Genomic DNA, 21,649 nt, shown 5'->3' with positions numbered 1-21,649 from the left:
TTTTGCACACAGACACAGAATATTCCTTTTCAGGTAGTTTTGTGTCATGTTATTTAGGGATCTTTTATATACATGTAGCTTACTATACGTTATTGGTTCTGCTATAATAAATGTTGAAGGCTGTCAGAGATCTATATTAAGTCATTTAGTATCTGGTGAGGAGTTGTCTCATTGGCAATCATACTCAAACTTCTGATTTTCATATTAGAACTGTAATCAAGCCTTAAGCAGGCAAACTGAAAGGGAACTGTAGTACCTATAGTATATAACTTATTACAAAAAACTGTTGCACTTTAAAAAATCAATGAAGTATTTTAAATGATATAATGTAGCTAGCCATATGGAATATGTTTTATATGTTGTGCATCTCTTTTCTCCTTTCAGTCACAGGGGCTATGATCAAAGCATGGTTGTTTATATCATACATTTGTAACTGGTGGTAGGATATATACATGTAGTAATGCAGTGTTGAATACTGATTCCCCTCTCCCTAAATTGATAGGGATAAAACAATTAAAATTCTTTCACTAAATCTCAATAATAGGGCAAAAGTGAAGGAAATCAATCTAAGCACACTATTGTTTCTGCTCTGTCAGACATGTTTTCTGCTCTTTGATTGGGTTGTCTCTTTAACACCTTGCCCATTTCCATATTCAATTTAATAGATAATTTAAGTATGTGATATGTGATAAGTATCCAAAAGTGAGCTTGTTTGATCAAATTCATCCTTGTGATTCAATTCTTAAAAATAGAGATTTACAACACATGGGTAAAAGGTAAAAGTCTTATTTACCATGAAAAAAGTCAAATAATTCTGGAATAGTAAAACTTGAATTAGCCAAAAGGTAAAAGTGAGATTTCTTTAAATTACATGCATGCAAAATAAAAGTGAAACACTTGAGTCCAGAGGGAAGATATATTGGTTTTTCAGAAGTATACAATACAAGAGTGCACATGCTGAAATGTCTCGCTTTTTCTTTACCCATCATTGATATTATGTTGATAGACCTAAATATAAAGCTTTATTACAACTGTCACACAAACTTAACATTAACCAAGTAAACTAAACATTGAACAATGAACCATGCAAATGAGGTCGAGGTCAAATGAACTGTTACAGGCAGTCATGTACAGGAAACAAATCTTCCATACAACAAATATAGTTGACCTATTGCTCATACTCAGTCTCATAGTTTAAGAAAACAGAACAAAACAAAACAAAAACTCAACATTGGGCAATGAACTGTCAAAATGACGTCAAGTTCAATAAAACCTGTGTGACTGACATATAGATCATAAAATATTTCCATACACCAAATATAGTTGACCAATTGCATATAGTATTAGAAAAAAAAGACCAATTGGCAAAAATCAAAAACTTAACTTTTACCACTGAACCATGAAAATGAGGTCAAGGTTAGATGACACCTGCCAGCTAGACATGAACACCTTACAACCATTCCATACACCAAATACAGTAGACCTATGTATACAGTATAAGAAAAACAGACCAAAACACAAAAACTAAACTACATGTACATGTATAACCACTGAACAAAGAAAATAAGGTCAAGGTCAGATGACACCTGAGAGTTGGACATTTACACCTTACAGTCCTTCCATACACCAACTATCCTAGACCTATTGCTTATACATGTTGTATCTGAGATATGGACTTGACCACCAAAACTTAACCTTGTTCACTGATCCATGAAAAGAGGACAAGTGAAAACTGTCTGACGGGCATGAGGACCTTGCCAGGTATGACATTCCAAATATAGTTATCCTATTACTTATAATGAGAGAAAATTTAACATTACAAAAAATCTTAACTTTCTTTACAAGAAGTTACTGAACCATGAATATGAGGTCAAGGACATTGGACATGTGCCTGAGAGAAACTTCTTAACATGAGGCATCTATATACCAAGGATGAAGCATCCAGGTCTTCAACCCTTTAAAAATAAAAATATAAGTCTTTTGAGTAGTTACCTAACCCCACTTCCATAGAGGCAAGATCACTATCTCTTTGTACAGCTTTCTGCAACAAAAGTTGCTTGTTCAACAAAAATGAGGAATCTTATTAATTATACAACAGTGATATTGCTTTGAAACTTTTTTTTCATGAAAACAACTGAGTCAATAATCTGATTTTTTTTTTTACTAAATAAGGTGATATTTCACTTGTGCACATTTTAATGTTGATGAATCTTGCATATATTCCAAAATCCTCTTTTTACTACACATTGAGCCCATAGTCAGCTTAAGTTTCATTTATTCAACCCTGCATAAGTTCAACAAAAATGTCTGCTAATACACAATTGAACCACCTCGGTTACCATTCTGTACATGAATATATCTCATTTTCATTTTCATATTCATTGCTGATTCTAGGTATCAAAATTTTAATCTTCCAGTAAAATTCCTCTTCTGACCATGCTGACAGTGTACTGAAAATGAAAAAAATAAATTTGTTATTAAATTAAATTTGTTGATTCAATTGAAAAGTAATGATAAATGATAAATGATAATTTAATATATTATATTTCATTGTTATGGGCATCATTGACCCAAATATGGTCTGCTTAAGTCATTCTCTTACATGTATCTGAAAAAATGTTCAAGTTTATTTAAACACTTCTGACATCTCATGGATATGATGCATATCATGCAAGAGTTAATTCCCTTATATTGTTTTAAATCTTTATTAATGAATTTTAAATTACTGAACCCTTCATTCTTGAAATTAGGTTTTAAATCCAAATGAAACTATCTTGAAATTATACAGCATAGATAATACATGTAGCATAAAATCTTTAAACTATTAAAAGTATACCATTTGGTCTTAAAATCTGTGTATGATTCAAATCTTGGAATTATAAGTATAAACTATAAATTTTAACTTCCATTCCAAATTTATTCCATTGGCAATTTTCTTGTCGGACTGTTAAATGTAAAATATTTTCAGTCTATTTCATTATCAAAATAGTGTTAATTCATATTTGTCTATCATGTTTTGTTTCATATTTATGAGATTGAAATCATAGCGCATTGTAAAATAACCCACTGGTGTTACCCTGAACAGACCCATTTGGATTTCTTACCCTAATCATGTTGCTATATTCTAGTCATCTTGTTTTCTATTTTAAACAAAATAATTCGACATTCCATTTGATTACTGTTTTCTTGCTGTATGTATATCATACCTTTTATACATGTATATGTGCATGTACTGCAATTGTTTTTGTTGATATATAAAAGTCCTCTGTTTTGAATTTTTGATTCATAGTGAACATCTTTCTCCATCCTGTAAATATAAAGCAAATGTGCATACAATTACTAAATCTATTATACTAAATTATTCAAAGCAAAATTTAATTAATTTTGCATTGTTATTATCAACACTTGAATACAAATTTGCCAAATAAATTACCAAGAAAAAACATATTTTCTTGATCCAATGAAGACCCATTGGTGGCTGTAGACTGTTGTCTGCTCTTTGGTTGGGTTGCTGTTTCTTTGACACATAACCCATTTCCATTCGCAATTTTATATATATCTATTATTATAAATTTCTGGTCAATACATAAAAGTTACAGGCAAAGAAAACATGTATTATAATAGTGTACAGTGTACATAAATATATGCAAGCTGATTTTTTTTTACATTTTCAGGGCACTCACAACCTTGTTTTAATTTGAATCCATGAACCACCACTGTCATAACACCATTATTTTGATAATATTATGATATCAATCAAGTTGGAGTACATATTTTGAAAGAAATTAATATTGTCAATGGATTATCATTTCTAAGTAGCATGATAATTAGCATGATTAGTTGTATAAATATATATGACTATAGCCTATAGGAATAATATATATTCATAATGGATATAAAGAATCTGTACAGGCATATCAAATTTGTAATAATTCCTGGTCATGAGATACATGTACATGTATAAGCTCTGAAATGGGTGGGTGATTCAGTGGTTAATTTCAATGTGTAAATTTCTTTTAAAATATGAGATATGAATTTAGAGGATGCATGGTTATCTATTTTTTTTGTGTATGAGAAAGAGGAGCCTGTGCCTGTAATCGCTTTCCTTTTGTATTTTATGTTTATGAAAGATTTAATTTTTATGAATTTTACATGTTGGTGTACATATGTCATGTATGTACATGTACATGACATATATGAAATCAGGGACACAAATATTTTTTTTTTCAAATGAAATATTATATCTGGTATAAAACATCCATCAGTAAAAGTGGTTCAAGTGGCGGATCCAGAAATTTTCATAGGTGGGGGCCCACTGACTGACCTAAGAGGGCTCCAGTCACGCTTCAGTGATTCCCTATATAAGCAACCAAATTTTTTTCCAAAAAGGGGGAGCCTGTCCCCCACTTAATCCGCCTATGGGGTCCACTTTTGAGTTGAACCCGATACGTTTATCAATATTCGTGGTGCCTCAGTAGCCTATATTTTGCAATTTATGGGGCATTGAAATTACATGTGTACCCCCCTTTTTCGAGAACTTGCAATCGGCATGAAACGTGATCATACGTGCTTTCGAATTTGATTCATTTTTGGTCCGTTTTTTCAGTTAGAGATTTACAATGTTCTATTATCTGAGCAAAAAGTTAAAGCGTAAATGGAGTCGTGAAGAACACCTTGACCAGTTTAAAAACGGATGTTGACAACCACTTGTGAGGGTATAATATTTCCGGAGACAAGTGCGGATACCTTAGACCGAAATCCGAATGTAATTCACCAGTAATATAGTTGATTCAATACTAGTATATTATAAGGAAATTTCAATTTTCATGTTTGATTTTATTTTTGCCGTTTAAATCATTTCTTTGGATCCGACTTATTTGATAGTAATTAACTATAAAATATCTGGTATAAACCATTACCTTTTGTGTTATTCAGCATAAAGATTAAGCATCCAAGAATGTCATTATGCAACTTTTCAGCATGGAATGCAAATTCCAACGTCAAATAATGGCCGCCATTACGTGTTGACAACGTCGTCTAGTGAACCGTATCACTGAGCGGCGAAATCCTTACTCAGGCGCTTCCGGTTGTCCTACTGTTAGTCACTACCTGTTTTAAGATATTTTGAATTTTACGATACACACTGAGCAAGGAATAGTTGGTCTTACAATTATAAATTTTGCATTAAATTGCAAAGAATATGAAAAAGTTGTACTTTTTGTTATTTCCATTTATTTCCATTTATTTCCATTTAATGTTGGCATGCTCTATTTTTAGAGATTTTGTCCAGGAGAAACTAGGAACAAAGTATGTTGAGGGGAGGAGTGTAGAGTTTGCCAAATCTTACGAGGAGTCAGGACCCACCACACCTATGTTCTTCATCCTCTCACCTGGAGTCAACCCTATCAAAGATGTAGAAGTCCATGGTAAAAAGATTGGATTCAGTGCTGACAATAAAAACTTCCACAATATATCCTTAGGTCAAGGTCAGGAAGTTGTTGCTGAGAGTGCCTTAGACCTTGCTGTGAAGGAAGGTCATTGGGTCATATTACAGGTTGGTACTAAAATTCATAATTGATTTGAATAACTTGAGGTGCTTAGTACACTTCAAAGCAACAATGACCTCTATAATAACCAAAATAATTTAAAGATTTAAAAGACAGCTTAAAATCTTTGGCATCAACAGGTTTCTTTACAATACATGTATGTCAAACTCTCACTTGTCAAAAGTCTGTAAAAGTGGTGAATACAATTATCAGAAATAATTAAAGATCTGCCATAAAAGCCAATTTAAAAAAAAAATGAAATTTTATAAAAAAAGCAAAGATAAAGATGCTTTAAATCCAGCCATTAAGATATGTCTGTCATTTCTTAAGCTTCTTTCAGTAAACGTTGTTTTAAAATTTAATCAAATTATTAAAAAAATAAAGAGTATATAATTAAAATCTTTTTTCGACAGCACAGAAATTAAAATACAAAATTCAGAAAAAGACCAAAAGGGTAAAAACACTTTCTTTTAGAAGAATACAATATATGAATGAACTGTGCCTTGATATGCCATTACATAGCAGTACATATACATACATGTAATGCTATGTTGAGAAACATGGTTGCATTAGTAAAAGCAATTAGAAAAATTCAAAGTTTTAGCTGTGATTTTCATTCACAATTTTTAGCAAACACATTAATAAGATAACAAATACAATTATTCACAGAATATTCATTTGGTTGAGAGATGGTTACCAACATTAGAGAAGAAGTTAGAGAGTTACACAGATGAATGCCATGCTAGCTACAGAGTATACATCAGTGCTGAGCCTGCACCTACAGTACTATCACATATTATACCACAGGGGATACTGGAGATATCCATCAAAATCACCAATGAACCTCCCACTGGAATGGTGGCCAATCTTCACCAGGCTCTGGATAACTTTGATCAGGTATATTTAAATCAAAATCTGATTTAATGAATAATGTTGAAAAGTTGTTTGAAAATGTTTAAGTTTTGATGCAAAATGCAAATGAGATCATTGATTTATGAAATAAATTTTATGTTTGGGAGTAATATACACATGATACAGTTGGCAGCATTTCATTTTTTTGAGGAAATGAAGAATGAACTTATTTAAAGTTTGAACATTGTAAACACATATTGAACATTGTGATTTATTAAATGGACAGCAAAGCAAAGTTATAGTTACATCCTTTTTGTAAGTACCTGTACGTGATATAAGAAGACAATGTGTAAAAGATATGTCAGTACATGAACTTGCTAGGTTGCACAATTAAAATAAATGTTGAAAAATGTGTCAAAGATTCGCAATAAACAATACCAATTATACTGCAACTAAAAGGCATTTCAAAATTCATGCTTCTTCAGTGATAATTGAAGCAGAAATATTTGAAACATAAAACCTAATAGAAATGTTGGAATAGTTGATATAATGGAAAATGACCAGAAGTATTGCCAAACCCTGACACCAATCATTAAACAAGTAAATAACTGGAATTTCTATGCTATTGTAACCCTTTATGTTTGCTTTTGATTTTATCAGGAGACCATGGAAATGTGTGCAAAAGAGAATGAATTCAAGAGCATTCTTTTCTCTTTATGTTACTTCCATGCTGTAGTTTCTGAGAGACGTAAGTTTGGTCCTCAGGGCTGGAACAGGATTTATCCCTTCAACACAGGAGATTTAACTATTAGTGCTATGGTCTTGTACAACTATCTTGAGGCTAATACCAAAGTTCCTTGGGAGGACCTGAGATACTTGTTTGGTGAGATTATGTACGGAGGTCACATCACAGATGACTGGGATAGAAGATTAGTCAAGACTTACTTAGAAGTTTATATGCATCCAGATATGGTAATTTTATAATGCATATATATATTAAAAAAAAGAAGATATGATGTGATTGCCAATGAGACAACTCTCCACAAGAGACCAAAATGACACAGAAATTAACAACTATAGGTCACCATACGGCCTTCAACAATGAACAAAGCCCATACCGCATATTTAAGAGTATCTTTTGAAGTAAAATTTACTTTAAACCAAATTATTTCTGCAGATACTTTATTTTGCATAAAGCCCGTTCTATCCCTTTTCCAGGCAGTTTGATATAGCAATTTTCCGATTTACCTGAATAAGGAAAGATCTCAGTTTTACATATATAATTATTGCTAAAATAAGTTGGTTTACAGTAGTTGTTATGAAAACATTGGGTGGTTTATTATGTAATCATTTGAGTATAAAAAAAAGCCTTCAAGAAAGGTGAGGGTGGGGATGTGGTGACAAAATGATCATTGTCACATTTTATATTTATTTGTGTGGTAGTTGTACACATGACAATTTTTTATGTCACAAAATTATTTAATCCATGTTATCACGAAATCATTTTGGTTACAATTAGTTATAGTTGCATTGAATTTCATATCTTGGAAAGAATAAAAGTACTATATGATTTTTATACGACCACAAAAATTGAAATTTTTTTCGTCGTATATTGCTATCACGTTGGCGTCGTCAGCGTTGTCGTCGTCCGACTACTTTTAGTTTTCGCACTCTAACTTTAGTAAAAGTGAATAGAAATCTATGAAATTTTAACACCAGGTTTATGACCACAAAAGTAAGGTTGGGATTGATTTTTGGGAGTTTTGATCCCAACATTTTAGGAATTAGGGGCCCAAAAGGGCCCAAATAGGCATTTTCTTGGTTTTCACACAATAACTTTAGTATAAGTAAATGGAAATCTATGAAATTTAAACACAAGGTTTATGACCATAAAAGGAAGGTTGGTATTGATTTTGGGAGTTTTGGTCCCAACAGTTTAGGAATAAGGGGCCCAAAGGGTCCAAAATTAAACTTTGTTTGATTTCATCAAAAATTTAGTAATTGGGGTTCTTTGATATGCCGAATCTAACTGTGTATGTAGATTCTTAATTTTTGGTCCCGTTTTCAAATTGGTCTACATTAAGGGTCCAAAATTAAACTTAGTTTGATTTTGACAAAAATTGAATCCTTGGGGTTCTTTGATATGCTGAATCTAAAAATGTACTTAGATTTTTTATTATTGGTCCAGTTTTCAAGTTGGTCCAAATCGGGGTCCAAAATTAAACTTTGTTTGATTTCATCAAAAATTGAATAAATGGGGTTCTTTGATATGCCAAATCTAACTGTGTTTGTAGATTCTTAATTTTTGGCCCTGTTTTCAAATTGGTATACATTAAAGTCCAAAGGGTCCAAAATTAAACTTAGTTTGATTTTAACAAAAATTGAATTCTTGGGGTTCTTTGATATGCTGAATCCAAACATGTACCTAGATTTTTGATTATGGGCCCAGTTTTCAAGTTGGTCCAAATCAGGATCTAAAATTATTATATTAAGTATTGTGCAATAGCAAGAAATTTTCAATTGCACAGTACTCAGCAATAACAAGAAATCTTCAATTGCACAGTATTGTGCAAAAGCAAGAAATTTTCAATTGCACAGTATTGCGCAATAGCAAGAAATCTTCAATTGCACAGTATTGTGCAATAGCAAGTATTTTCAATTGCACAGAATTGCGCAATAGCAAGTAATATCTAATTGCACAATTTCAATTGGAGTTATCTTTCTTTGTCCAGAATAGTAGTTGAATCAACTTAAATCATTGTTTTATACAATATACAATGTATATTCACTTTTACTACCAACTAATAAATTAAAACAATCTTTACCATTCAGTGATAACAAGCACTTTTTTTACATTTTAATATTTTATGATGTATTTAAATGAGTAATTATTGTTGCAAACTCCATAAGAAATTTGAATTGAGATCGGGTTTGGAATAAAAGAAAAGGGGATGTGAAAAAAAAATTGAGGGGGGGGGGGGGGGGGGGGTTCAACTTTTCTCATTTGAAATTTCATAAATAAAAAGAAAATTTCTTCAAACATTTTTTTGAGAGGATTAATATTCAACAGCATAGTGAATTGCTCAAAGGCAAAACAAAAATTTTAAGTTTATTAGACCACATTCATTCTGTGTCAGAAACCTATGCTGTGTCAACTATTTAATCACAATCCAAATTTAGAGCTGAATCCAGCTTGAATGTTGTGTCCGTACTTGCCCCAACCGTTCAGGATTCAACCTCTGCGGTCGTATAAAGCTGTGCCCTGTGGAGCATCTGATTTTGTTTACTATAAAACGTTTAATTTAAAAAAAAATCAATTGATGGCATTGTTTTAATTTGCATAATTTTTAATGGCACCTATTTTATTTCTTCCACAGATGTACTTATTTACATTATTATTTAAATCATATTCATAAGAATAAGGAAAATGCTATTCTTTAGATAACTGAAAGGAACCCTATGCTTTTGTGTATTTATAGTTTTTTCTTATTATCTTTAAAGTAAATATTTTAGTTAGGATAGGGGTGGCTGACAGTAACAATATGGACCTTTTCAGGTCATTTTTTTGTCGAGCCTGCGACTTTTGTCGCAAAAAGCTCGACATAGGGATAGTGATCCGTCGGTGGCGTTAGCTAACTTCTTAAAAGCTTAATACTTTAGAAAGTGGAAGACTTGGATGCCTTCATTCTTTATATATGGATGCCTCATGTTACGAAGTTTCTGTCAGTCACATGTCCAATGTCCTTCACCTCATTTTTATGGTTCAGTGACTACTTGAAAAAAAAGTCAATTCCATATATCAGATACTATAAGCAGTAGGTCTAGTGTAATCGGTGTATGGAACGACTGTCAGGTGTACATGTCCAACTGGCAGGTGTCATCTGACCTTGAATTCATTTTCATGGTTCAGTGGTTATTGTTAAGTTTTTGTGTTTTGGTCTGTTTTTCTTATATTATATGCAATAGGTCTACTATATTTAGTGTATTGAATGATAGTAAGGTGTACATGTCTAGCTGACAGGTGTCATCTGACCTTGACCTCATTTTCATGGTTCATTGGTCAAAGTTAAGTTTTTGAGTTTTGGTCTCATTTTCTAATACTACTAGAACACACCCGTGATATCGCGGGTCCATGACTGAATAAAAGTATATAACTATGGGTAAGCCTTATTTTAGAATTGGTTTTGTTATCTGATTAAGTCATTAACATGATTAAGATGCACTGTTACTTATCAATTATAATTGGTAATATTGATTATTTGGAAAACAAAAGGGCCTGGAATGAAGTATTTTTTAATCAACAGCTTTGTCCTATATTAGTTATAGATAAAGTTGGATCCTTTAATTGGCTGTTTTACGTCATGCTGGCTATCAAATTGAAAACTACCTATACGCCTTATTTTAAGTCCAGATTTTTAGTATTCATATTGTCATCTTAGAAAGTCATACTGATTAAAATACTACAGTAGGGAACAATGTGACAATGATTGAATTTAGAAGTGTCAACCCTGTGACTATGACCCGCAGCTGATGACCCGTGTATATAGCAAAATCCTAAATACACCGTTTGGTGGTGCGCCTGCCAGATGTGGAACGTACAGATAAGGTTATAGGTAACAGATGAATATACTATTGGAATCGGTATCGGATTCGACCCAGAACTTGTTAATTATGGCAATATTAATTACGTGGAAAACAAAAGGGTCTGGAGTGGTGTAATTTTTAATCAACACCATTGTCCTATATTAGCTTTATATGAAGTTGAATTCTTTGATTTGTCGTTTTTACCTGATGACGGCTGATAAATTGGACCTCGTTATTTCAGTATTATAGATATGCATTAGGTCAACTATATTTGGTGTATAGAAATATTTTATGATCTATATATCAGTCGCACAGGTTTTATTTGACCTTGACCTCATTTTCACGGTTCATTGCACAGTGTTAAGTTTTTGTGTTTTGGTCTGTTTTTCTTAAACTATAAGCAATTGATCAACTATATTTGATGTATGGAAGAATTGTTAGCTGCTCATGCCTGCCTGGTGTGGTTCATCTGATCTTGACCTCATTTTCATGGTTCATTGGTCAATGTTTAGTTTTCTTGGTTAATGTGAATTTATGTGACAGTTGTAATAAAGCTTTATATTTTGGACTATCAACATAATATCAATGATAAGCAAAGAAGGCGAAACATTTCAGTGTGTGCACTCTTGTCTTGAATTAAGTAAGTTTTGTAAAGTTGTAATAAGTAGATTTTTTTTAATTTTTAGCTAGATGGAGAGCTTTATTTAGCCCCAGGATTTCCCTTACCACCAAACTCCGACTACAAAGGATATCATAACTATGTTGATGAGTGCCTCCCCACAGAGAGCCCCTATCTTTATGGTCTCCATCCTAATGCAGAGATAGAATTTCTGACGACAACATCAGAGAATCTGTTCAAAACTGTATTTGAGATGCAGCCAAGAGATGTTGGGACTGCAGGGGCTACAGGTACAAGCAGGGAAGATAAGGTTTGTAGTATATATTAAAACAATATTAACATTTAATAACATTTCATATTATTATATAATACCTTCAGCAATCAGTCAGTAAAGAAGACACCCTACAATTCTATCTATTTAAATACTAAATATCAATTAAACATGTACTAAATCAAATGTGTCTATTTTGTTTTTGCTTAATTTGTACGCTATATAGCATTCATAAGGCCAAAAACAAAAAGATGTGTTTTAAGATCTTTTAAAAGGGTTTATTTGGAAAGAATTGTTTTTGTTTTATTTAACCCTAGCTGAAAAACATAGTGTCTAAAAAATTAAATATTGCAGTTGATCACAAAATGATTTTTTGGATTTAGATCAAAGGAACTCTGGATGACATAATTGAGAAATTACCAGACGAATTTAACATGTTAGATTTGATGGGTAGAGTACCAGTGGAGGAGAGAACACCATATGTTGTTGTAGCTTTCCAGGAGTGTGAGCGTATGAACAATCTATCAGCAGAGATCAGAAGATCGTTAAAGGAACTAGATTTAGGATTGAAGGTATAAATTTGCATAGAACAAATAAGAGAAGATATGCTTATTAAAGAATTAAGCAACATTCTTACAATGCATAAAAGGCTCTGATACCTGTAATCAAAACAGACTAAACAAGAATGTGTCCATAGTACACGGATGCCCCACTCGCACTATCATTTTACATGTTCAGTGGATCGTGAAATTGAGGTCAATACTTTAATTTGGCATTAAAATTAGAAAGATCATTTCATAGTGAACATGTGTACTAAGTTTCAAGTTGATTGGACTTCAACTTCATCAAAAACTACCTTGACCAAAAACTTTAACCAAAACTTTAACCTGAGCTTCGTACTATCTTTTTCTTTGTTCAGTGGACCATGAAATTAGGGTCAAAACTTTAATTTGGCATTAAAATTAGAAAGATCATATCTTGGGGAACATGTGTACTAGGTTTCAAGTTGATTGGACTTCAACCTCATCAAAAACTACCTTGACCAAAAACTTTAACCTGAAGCAGGACGAACGGACGCACAGACGAAGGAACGGATGGAAAAACGGAGGCACAGACCAGAAAACATAATGCCCCTCTACTATTGTAGGTGGGGCGTAAAATTTGAGTTGGTTTCACAAAAAAACTTATGACTAAGATTGATCGTAAGTCATGAACAATTTAATGTACTAGAATTTACCTTGCTCTGCTATATGTAACTAGTTCAACTTGGTATGTGACAGTTAAATAGGAGTTTTACATAAGTTAAGCATACCAGTGATACATTATAGATTGTTTCAATATTTACAGAACATAGTTAAGTTCAAGTGTACTTCAAAAAGACTTTTAGATTGTCATTCCTATGTGGATTATTTTACATCATTTTCCATCATAGTCCAAATATCGTACCAAGACATCTCTCCAGGCATAAGAAAAGTTTTTTTATATATAAACTCGGGACTTATAGGGTGGTATGATTGCCAATCACATAACCATTCACTAGAAATCAAACAAGTGGATGAAAGAAACTAAAGATAACAGTACAGCTTTTAATAATTTTATAATTCTGAAGCTTGAAGAAAATATTTCTAATCTTAAATTTATTTTCAGGGTGAACTGACCATTTCTGCTGATATGGAAGATCTTAGTAATTCATTGTTTTTGGACCAAGTGCCATTTAGTTGGCATGGTAAGGCCTATCCATCGTTATATGGTCTTGCCGCATGGTATGCAGACCTATTACAAAGAATTAAAGAGCTGGAGACCTGGTCCTCAGACTTTATTCTTCCTGCTGCAGTTTGGCTTGGTGGACTATTCAATCCACAGTCATTCCTTACAGCCATCATGCAGCAGATGGCAAGGAAGAACGAATGGCCATTGGACCGTATGACTCTGCAGTGTGATGTCACCAAAAAGAGCCGTGAAGATATGGCGGGACCACCAAGAGAAGGGGCATATGTCCATGGACTGTTTATGGAAGGTGCACGATGGGACATACAAACTGGGATGATTAATGAAGCCCGTCTGAAAGAGTTAGCTCCCCCTGTGCCAGTAATTTTCATTAGAGCAATTCCAGTAGACAGGATGGAAACAAGAAACATTTATGAATGCCCAGTCTACAAAACAAAGACCAGAGGTCCAACATATGTCTGGACCTTTAACCTAAAGTCCAAAGAAAAGTCTAGTAAATGGATTCTTGGTGGAGTTGCTTTACTACTTCAAGTTTAAAACAAAATGTGGGAAAGGATTATAATATTCCAGTATTTATTAGATGTGTCAGATATAACTTGTTTGCAAACAATCAAAATATCTAAGTATATATAAATACATGAAAGAACTATAAAGATTAGAGTAGTTTTGATAGTTAGATTTCAATCTGTAGATCTTTTATAATTTTAATTTTTTTTTTTTTTTTTACCAGTAATATATGTTATGTTTTAAATTTGTTTTCTGTTCATTTTGAAAAGGATCTTAGTTACATTTTAAAGCAATGTTGTTCAGTTATGGAATTTTTACAGGGGAGTGTTGTGTGAATTAAAAATGATCTAAAATATGTTTTGAAGTTGTTGATATGAGACATTTGTGTGTTACAGGATTCAATTTTCATGTACCTACAATGTTTGCATAACCTAAAGCCACAGTGGGACCTTCAATTCAGATCAAGAGCTCAATCAACTTCACACAGCCTTAGCAATTTTGTTGCAGAATTATTGGGATATGTTAAAATACACTACACCTGTGCATAGATGGATGGATGAATGACTATTTCTCTAATTCTTTCCTGAGTTATACTTTTCCTGACCTGTTTTTTTTTATATTAAATCAAAGTGCGGTTCATTTGATCTCATTTCTTTATTGATCAAAACTCTATTATGACATCAAATGTTCTCTGAAATTCCTAATATGATGCCATGAAGAAAGGCAACCATAACCATGCCTGACAATGCCACATAGAATAAACACATCTTTTTTGCAGATCGTACTAAAAATAGGATAATGATTGTCTGCATATCGTCTAAAAAATCATTAGAGAAACAGATTACACTACCAAATCTCGTGTAATACGGTATTTATCCACTCAAGACAGTAAACTTCTAAAATGTTAATACGCTCCATGAGCCTCACATTTTTAATTTGAAAATTTGACTGTCTCAAGTAGATAAATACTGTATCACACTCAATATAGCGGTAGAATCTATATTTAACATCCAGTGTCAAATTAATTGGAAATACAAGACAAGAAAACCAATGGCCTGATATATGTACAAAATAATGAACAAAAAATATGGTACACAGCAAAAATCAAATACCACTCAATTGCCGGCTCCTAACTTGAGACAGGCACTTATAGAACGAGGCAGAATTAAACCCGTTTGAAGGTCCTACATTTAACCTGCCCCTTACCTGGGACAATGGTGTAACAGTACATCAAAAGAACAAACTAAAAAGCAGCCGAAAAGGCATTAAATCATCAGATGGATTTAAAGCAGAAATACATATAAAAACTCTGAGTGAACATGGCATGGTACTTATACATCCCCACAACATAACAACATTAAGTACATATATCTGGTAGTATTTGCAGTTACTGACAGCTAGTTCATAGCCAATAACAACTCATAAAAAATATATGCAACTCAGACTAAAATAGCCATCAGTACACATCCAACGTCCAATGCATTTAGTGTAACGACGTCATTAACAGTCATAGAAAAACATGACCTTGTGCAATGCCAAGATACAGTTTCGACAGATTAAAACACCATGGATGTATGTATAATTTATGTTATAACTGTATATAAAAATAATATATAGTTTGTTTCTACTTTACTGATAACAAAATCAATATTAATATCTATGGCAAGTCGTTTTACTATTTATTCGAATTTCAAGATATCTCCTATAATATATAAGATATCTTATATAATATATAAGATATCTCCTTTAATATATAAGATATCTTATATAATTTCATTTTTATAAGATATCTCATATATAATTTAAGATATCTTTAATGTTATATGAGATATATTTAATGTTATATAAGATATCTCATAAAGTTTATATGATAACTTATATACTTTATAAGATATCTTCTAAAGTTTATAAGATATCTTATAAAGTATATGAGATATCTTATAAACAGTTTTTATATAAAATATCTTATATAATTTATAAGATATTTTATAGTATATAAGATATCTTATATAGTTTATAAGATATCTCATATAATTTATAAGATGTCTTATATAGTTTATGAGATATCTTATAAAGACAATTATATAAGATATCTGATAAATTATATGAGATATCTTATTATCTTTAGGAGATATTTTATAAACTTTAGGAGATATCATATAAACTATATAAGATATCTTATAAACTTTATGATATATCTTATAAACTAAATAAGATATCTCCTAAAATATAAAAGATATCTTGTATAATTTCATTTTTATGAGATATCTTATATATTATATGAGATATCGTTAGTGTTATATAAGATATCTCCTAAAATATATAAGATATCTTCTAAAGTTTATAAGATATCTTATAAAGTCTATAAGATATCTTATAAACAACTTTTATATAAGATATCTTATATAATTTATTAGTTTATAAGATATCTCATATAGTTTATAAGATATCTTATATAGTTTATAAGATATCTTATATAGTTTATAAGATATCTTATAAAGACAATTATATAAGATATTTGATAAATTATATGAGATGTCTTATAAACTATATAAGGTATCTTATAAACTATATGAGATATTTTATAAACTATATAATATATCTTATAAACTATATAAGATATCTTATAAACTTTATGATATATCTTATAAACTAAATAAGATATCTCCTATAATATATAAGATATATTGTATAATTTCATTTTTATGAGATATCTTATATATTATATAAGATATTTCCTAAAATTTATAAGATAACTTCTAAAGTTTATAAGATATCTTATAAAGTATATAAGATATCTTATAAACAACTTTTATATAAGATATCTTATATAATTTATTAGTTTATAAGATATCTCATATAGTTTATAAGATGTCTGATATAGTTTATGAGATATCTTATAAAGACAATTATATAAGATATCTGATAAATTATATGAGATATCTTATAAACTTTAGGAGATATTTTATAAACTTTAGGATATATCATATAAACTATATAAGATATCTTATAAACTTTATGATATATCTTATAAACTTTATGATATATCTTATAAACTAAATAAGATATCTCCTATAATATCTAAGATATCTTGTATAATTTCATTTTTATGAGATATCTTATATATTATATGAGATATCTTATATATTATATAAGATATCATTAATGTTATATAAGATATCTCCTAAAATTTATAAGATATCTTCTAAAGTTTATAAGATAAGATATCTTCTAAAGTTTATAAGATATCTTATAAAGTATATAAGATATCTTATAAACAACTTTTATATAAGATATCTTATATAATTTATTAGTTTATAAGATATCTCATATAGTTTATAAGATATCTTATATAGTTTATGAGATATCTTATAAAGACAATTATATAAGATATCTGATAAATTATATGAGATATCTTATAAACTATATGAGATATTTTATAAACTATATAATATATCTTATAAACTATATAAGATATCTTATAAAGTTTATGAGATATCTTGAAGTAAGAATAAATAGCAAAACGGCTTGCCATAAATATCAATAAAAAACAATATTTAAAAATCTAATCATAATGTGAATTGGTAACCTTTTAGAATAAGTTTATTTAAAGGATAGAAAAGTTTTTCCGGATCATATCTAATTTCTGGGCTCAGTAAACAACATCTCCGTATAAAATTTGATATGTTAATATAAATTATAACATATAAAGGTCATTATCAAAAAAAGAGCAAATTTCGACGAAGTAATATTTTGAAAAATGATGTCATTGTTTAAAACATTTAAATGTGTCCCGTTATTCTATAGTATGGTAGCAACGATATTCAGAAATATGCAATGGGAAAAATGAAGAGTTTCTTCAATTTTAACAATTTTAGGTCATCCTTTGATAGAATCGTGTCAATGGTGTTACCAATTTAAAGCATACATTTAGGTACTAAATATTATTGTTTAACATCAAACAACTGTTCCAATTTGTTGTTTAGGTTTAAATTACGACTTATTGACATTATTCATATAGCAGTGCATTCTATTTAAACATAAATTTCAGAATTTATTATCGTAAAAAAGTTGGCTGTCTTAATTTAGTCGTTGTAAAAACTAAAAAATACACTCAAACTGAATATATGTGAATTGTATCAGATTAAATGATAATAATATACCTAATCCTTTGTACACGACCTAAAAACACTTTCATTTATGAATAAAGATAAAAAAAAAATGTAGCATTTTTATATAGTAACACCACTGACCCTTCAGTAACTCAACTGACACAAAAGTATCACCATTGACATCACATTTCAAATTTTACCTTTATCAAGTACTGAACACAAAGCAAAGATCACCGGGCAAAAGAAATAGATGAAAAAATAATTCTTAGACTTAAAAATCTCAAATTATATAACATAACATCCATTTCTAAAAATGTCATTAGTGTTTCTAAATAGTGTCATTGGTGTTACCAGCATACATCAGTTTGTGAAAACTGTGTATATGTAATACATTATATTGTTAAAACTTTGTTAAATAAGTATTGTTTTTCATAAATAATATGATGTTTCGCTTGTTAAACATGAAAGAAACACAAAACAATGCTGATTGTCATGATATATTCAGTGGTGTTAGTAAACTGGTCACTGGTGTTATTTTTATCAAAATGGTCTCACCATTGACAGTAACACCAATGATTTAAGATGTATTTTAAGATTCAGTTACGAAATAAGTGCTCCATTCCTCTATTCTATATGTAGTTACTGGTGCATGTTTCTATAATCAATATATTTCATTATTCAAAGATAAGGAAATGTTTTAAAAAAAAATGATTTTTATAAAGGGTACACCATGGAAACTATTTCCAATTACGATATAAGCTTCACTTACTTTTACGATTTTTTCACTAAATCTTCAACATAATTGTTGGTTTTCTTTTGTATAACATGCTTACAGGTAACTCGTTAAAAAATGTTTGTATGTATCAAAATGCAATAAAAAGGGATAAATCATAATAACAAATGATATGAATAATATTCCTATTTCAAGTCTGAAAGGATTTATAGTAAAAAATAACAGTTAATTCTGGCTATCTTCAAGGTTTTACGAAAACATTAAGGATGTTTTTATGACATTTCACTGTAAACTGTTTATTGTGTATCACAAAATATTCATATCTAACATATATAAGTGTTATTTTGATATATTTTCATGTCTGTGACTTAAAAAGACCCAATGTAAACATAGTTTTGCATGGTTTTTTTTATAATGACCCATAAATGTATATATCAGCTACATAAATTATGACAAATACCTCTTTAATTATATCAGGTGCACCAAACCCTCGTGACAACGGCAGTGCGTCCACACAATTTTTAATAGACCACTTTAGTTTGTCCGTCACCGGAAAAAGCTCGTCAATTATATGCCTTTATGACGTCATTTACCAGAAAGAGGGGATCGCCTGTATCCCTGCACTATAAACGTTCATCAAGCGTCTTAGTGATCGTCATTGTGATGGATAAACTAAAAAGAATGTTTGTTCTGTAGGTACACAATTCCCCAATGACAGCAGTGCTGAAAGACATGAGAATTCAATTTGCCGAATAATTCGTGCAATATAGCTTTATAGTTTTCCAACCACTAACTTGCTCAACATTGGAACCGAAGTGGCGACGCCCGTCAAAGCACGAATGACGTTCACTAAAACCAAAGTTTTGACGGAAATGCATCGAACTCGAAAGTTGTCTATTAATTCATGCAAACACAATTTACAATTCAACATACAGATGTAAAAGTTAACAAAATCATAAGTTTTACATGAGAATACTGTAATAACAACAATGAAAAATTGTTTACAATTATTAAAAATATATCATTCCCTTTCATGATAATAAAAACAAATGCAATCGCATAGCTATACAAAAAATGAGTAAATGAGTTATGATTTATCAGTTTGGATAAAAAGTTATCCTGTCACATATATATATGCTTAATATTAAATGTACATAAATTCTCATTCTCTTTGTTTTTGAACATCATCATGCTAAACAAATGCATGTTGAAATGTTTTCGTTCTTGCTTATTATATATAAATATATTTACTGGCACCTTTTAAAAAAAAGATAGGGTCGTCAGCATCCGAGTACACAAATTGAACCAAACATTCATATAATATGTTTATATCTTTTGCAAAAAGGGACTTCAGGATCTTTAGATTTCTTACAGACTAAACATTTCGTATAGTCTTTGATTTGTCAATCTGCTCTACTAACCACATAGCTAACTATATACCTAAGGATACACTATGAATCATCAAAAAGAGATCTCCAGTAAAAAAAAAGTGAAAAATTTACAGAAACATCACCAAGAAAAAAAATTACAATTAATATTTATGAATCTTTTTTTTTTTACAAAATACAGAACAAATTTAGCATAGACTAATATCAAAATCTTTTAAAATGTACCGATATAAAGACAAAACATCAGCAATTTTATTCGAATTTTACGTATTGTATTTTAGCAGAATCTTGCTAGCCCTTCATATTTGACAAATTAGAATATTGACGAATTGAACGAGAAGGAGCTGTACGCGTAGTGAATACTCAGTTCGATATACATGTATATTCCAAATATATCATGTTTTAAGAAAAGTTCATTATACGGTGATGCATGTAGCTCCAAAAATCGAAAATTAACCGTTAGTCGATACAAACCAAATAGATTTTTTCTTAAAAGTTTGTTTGTGGGGCAATTGAAAAGAACATGTTTTAAATCTTCAATATCTATTGTTTTAATACACATTTCACACGAGTGTCAATTTCCGACAATGACATCCTTAAACAAATGGGAGTTTATAAATCTAAATTACATGTACTTTTCAGATATAAAACCCCTGAACACTTGGCAAATATGATATTATAAGCTAATTACATCATCAAATTCGGCTGAATATCAATAGACAAGGAGCTAACGGTGATTATATTCCTGTAGAGAGAAATCAAACTGCTTTTGTGTCTGATAAAACCATTTTTAATTAGCTGTACAAAAGTTATTTTTTGGTATATTTGCTCTATTCTTTATTTAATCAAAGAATCCGTTTTCAGGCAAAAACATAACAAACAAATAAATAATGTTGAAATCACGACCACAGTTCACTTAGAATGACGAGGTCTGACATGATTACAGAATGCCGACATGCTAGTTTTAACTGACAAATCTGTGCACCATTGGTAGCAATGGATGCTCAAGTTCCTCCAGGTTAAATCCTAAAGAAAACGAGGGTTATGATCCCCAAATACGTCGGGTCTTATTCGCATCACCCCCTGGTTTCAGGGGAGTAAAGATTAACATTTTTTTATTATAAAACACTGAATACATAGGCCATACTATGTATCATTAACAGTCAAGCTCGAACTGGTACCAATTCAGAACCGGCCACTCAGGGTAGACATGAGATGGTCTCAACAGAACTTCCTGCGGTACCGCAGGAAAGTAAAAACCTAATATGATCCGACGTACAATTACGGGAAACGATCATAACCCCTTAAT

The 21,649-nt window shown here is 30.7% G+C and overlaps 1 protein-coding gene and 1 long non-coding RNA gene across 3 annotated transcripts in view; one reads left to right on the top strand and one right to left on the bottom strand.

Moving 5' to 3' along the window:
* The window catches only part of LOC134724992 (dynein beta chain, ciliary-like), a 79,060-nt gene extending 64,743 nt beyond the window's left edge, over positions 1–14,317 (top strand). For both annotated transcript variants that reach the window (XM_063588434.1, XM_063588432.1), the window contains 6 exons: positions 5,278–5,554; positions 6,216–6,443; positions 7,059–7,370; positions 11,669–11,911; positions 12,256–12,444; positions 13,520–14,317. In XM_063588434.1, coding sequence (XP_063444504.1) covers positions 5,278–5,554; positions 6,216–6,443; positions 7,059–7,370; positions 11,669–11,911; positions 12,256–12,444; positions 13,520–14,137 — 1,867 coding nt within the window. In that variant the 3' untranslated portion in view covers positions 14,138–14,317. The remainder of the gene's footprint in view (positions 1–5,277; positions 5,555–6,215; positions 6,444–7,058; positions 7,371–11,668; positions 11,912–12,255; positions 12,445–13,519) is intronic.
* LOC134726984 (uncharacterized) lies at positions 2,239–4,964 on the bottom strand. Its single transcript, XR_010108694.1, has 3 exons — positions 4,920–4,964; positions 3,207–3,307; positions 2,239–2,450 (listed from the first exon to the last, which is right to left on the bottom strand). It is a non-coding gene; the product is annotated as an uncharacterized LOC134726984 (long non-coding RNA).
* Positions 14,318–21,649: the final 7,332 nt, after the last annotated feature.

Source organism: Mytilus trossulus, chromosome 7, assembly GCF_036588685.1.
Source record: "Mytilus trossulus isolate FHL-02 chromosome 7, PNRI_Mtr1.1.1.hap1, whole genome shotgun sequence".
Lineage (NCBI taxonomy): Eukaryota > Metazoa > Mollusca > Bivalvia > Mytilida > Mytilidae > Mytilus > Mytilus trossulus.
Note: the sequence above shows the minus strand (reverse complement) of the source record. Positions and strands in the feature narration are given on the sequence as shown.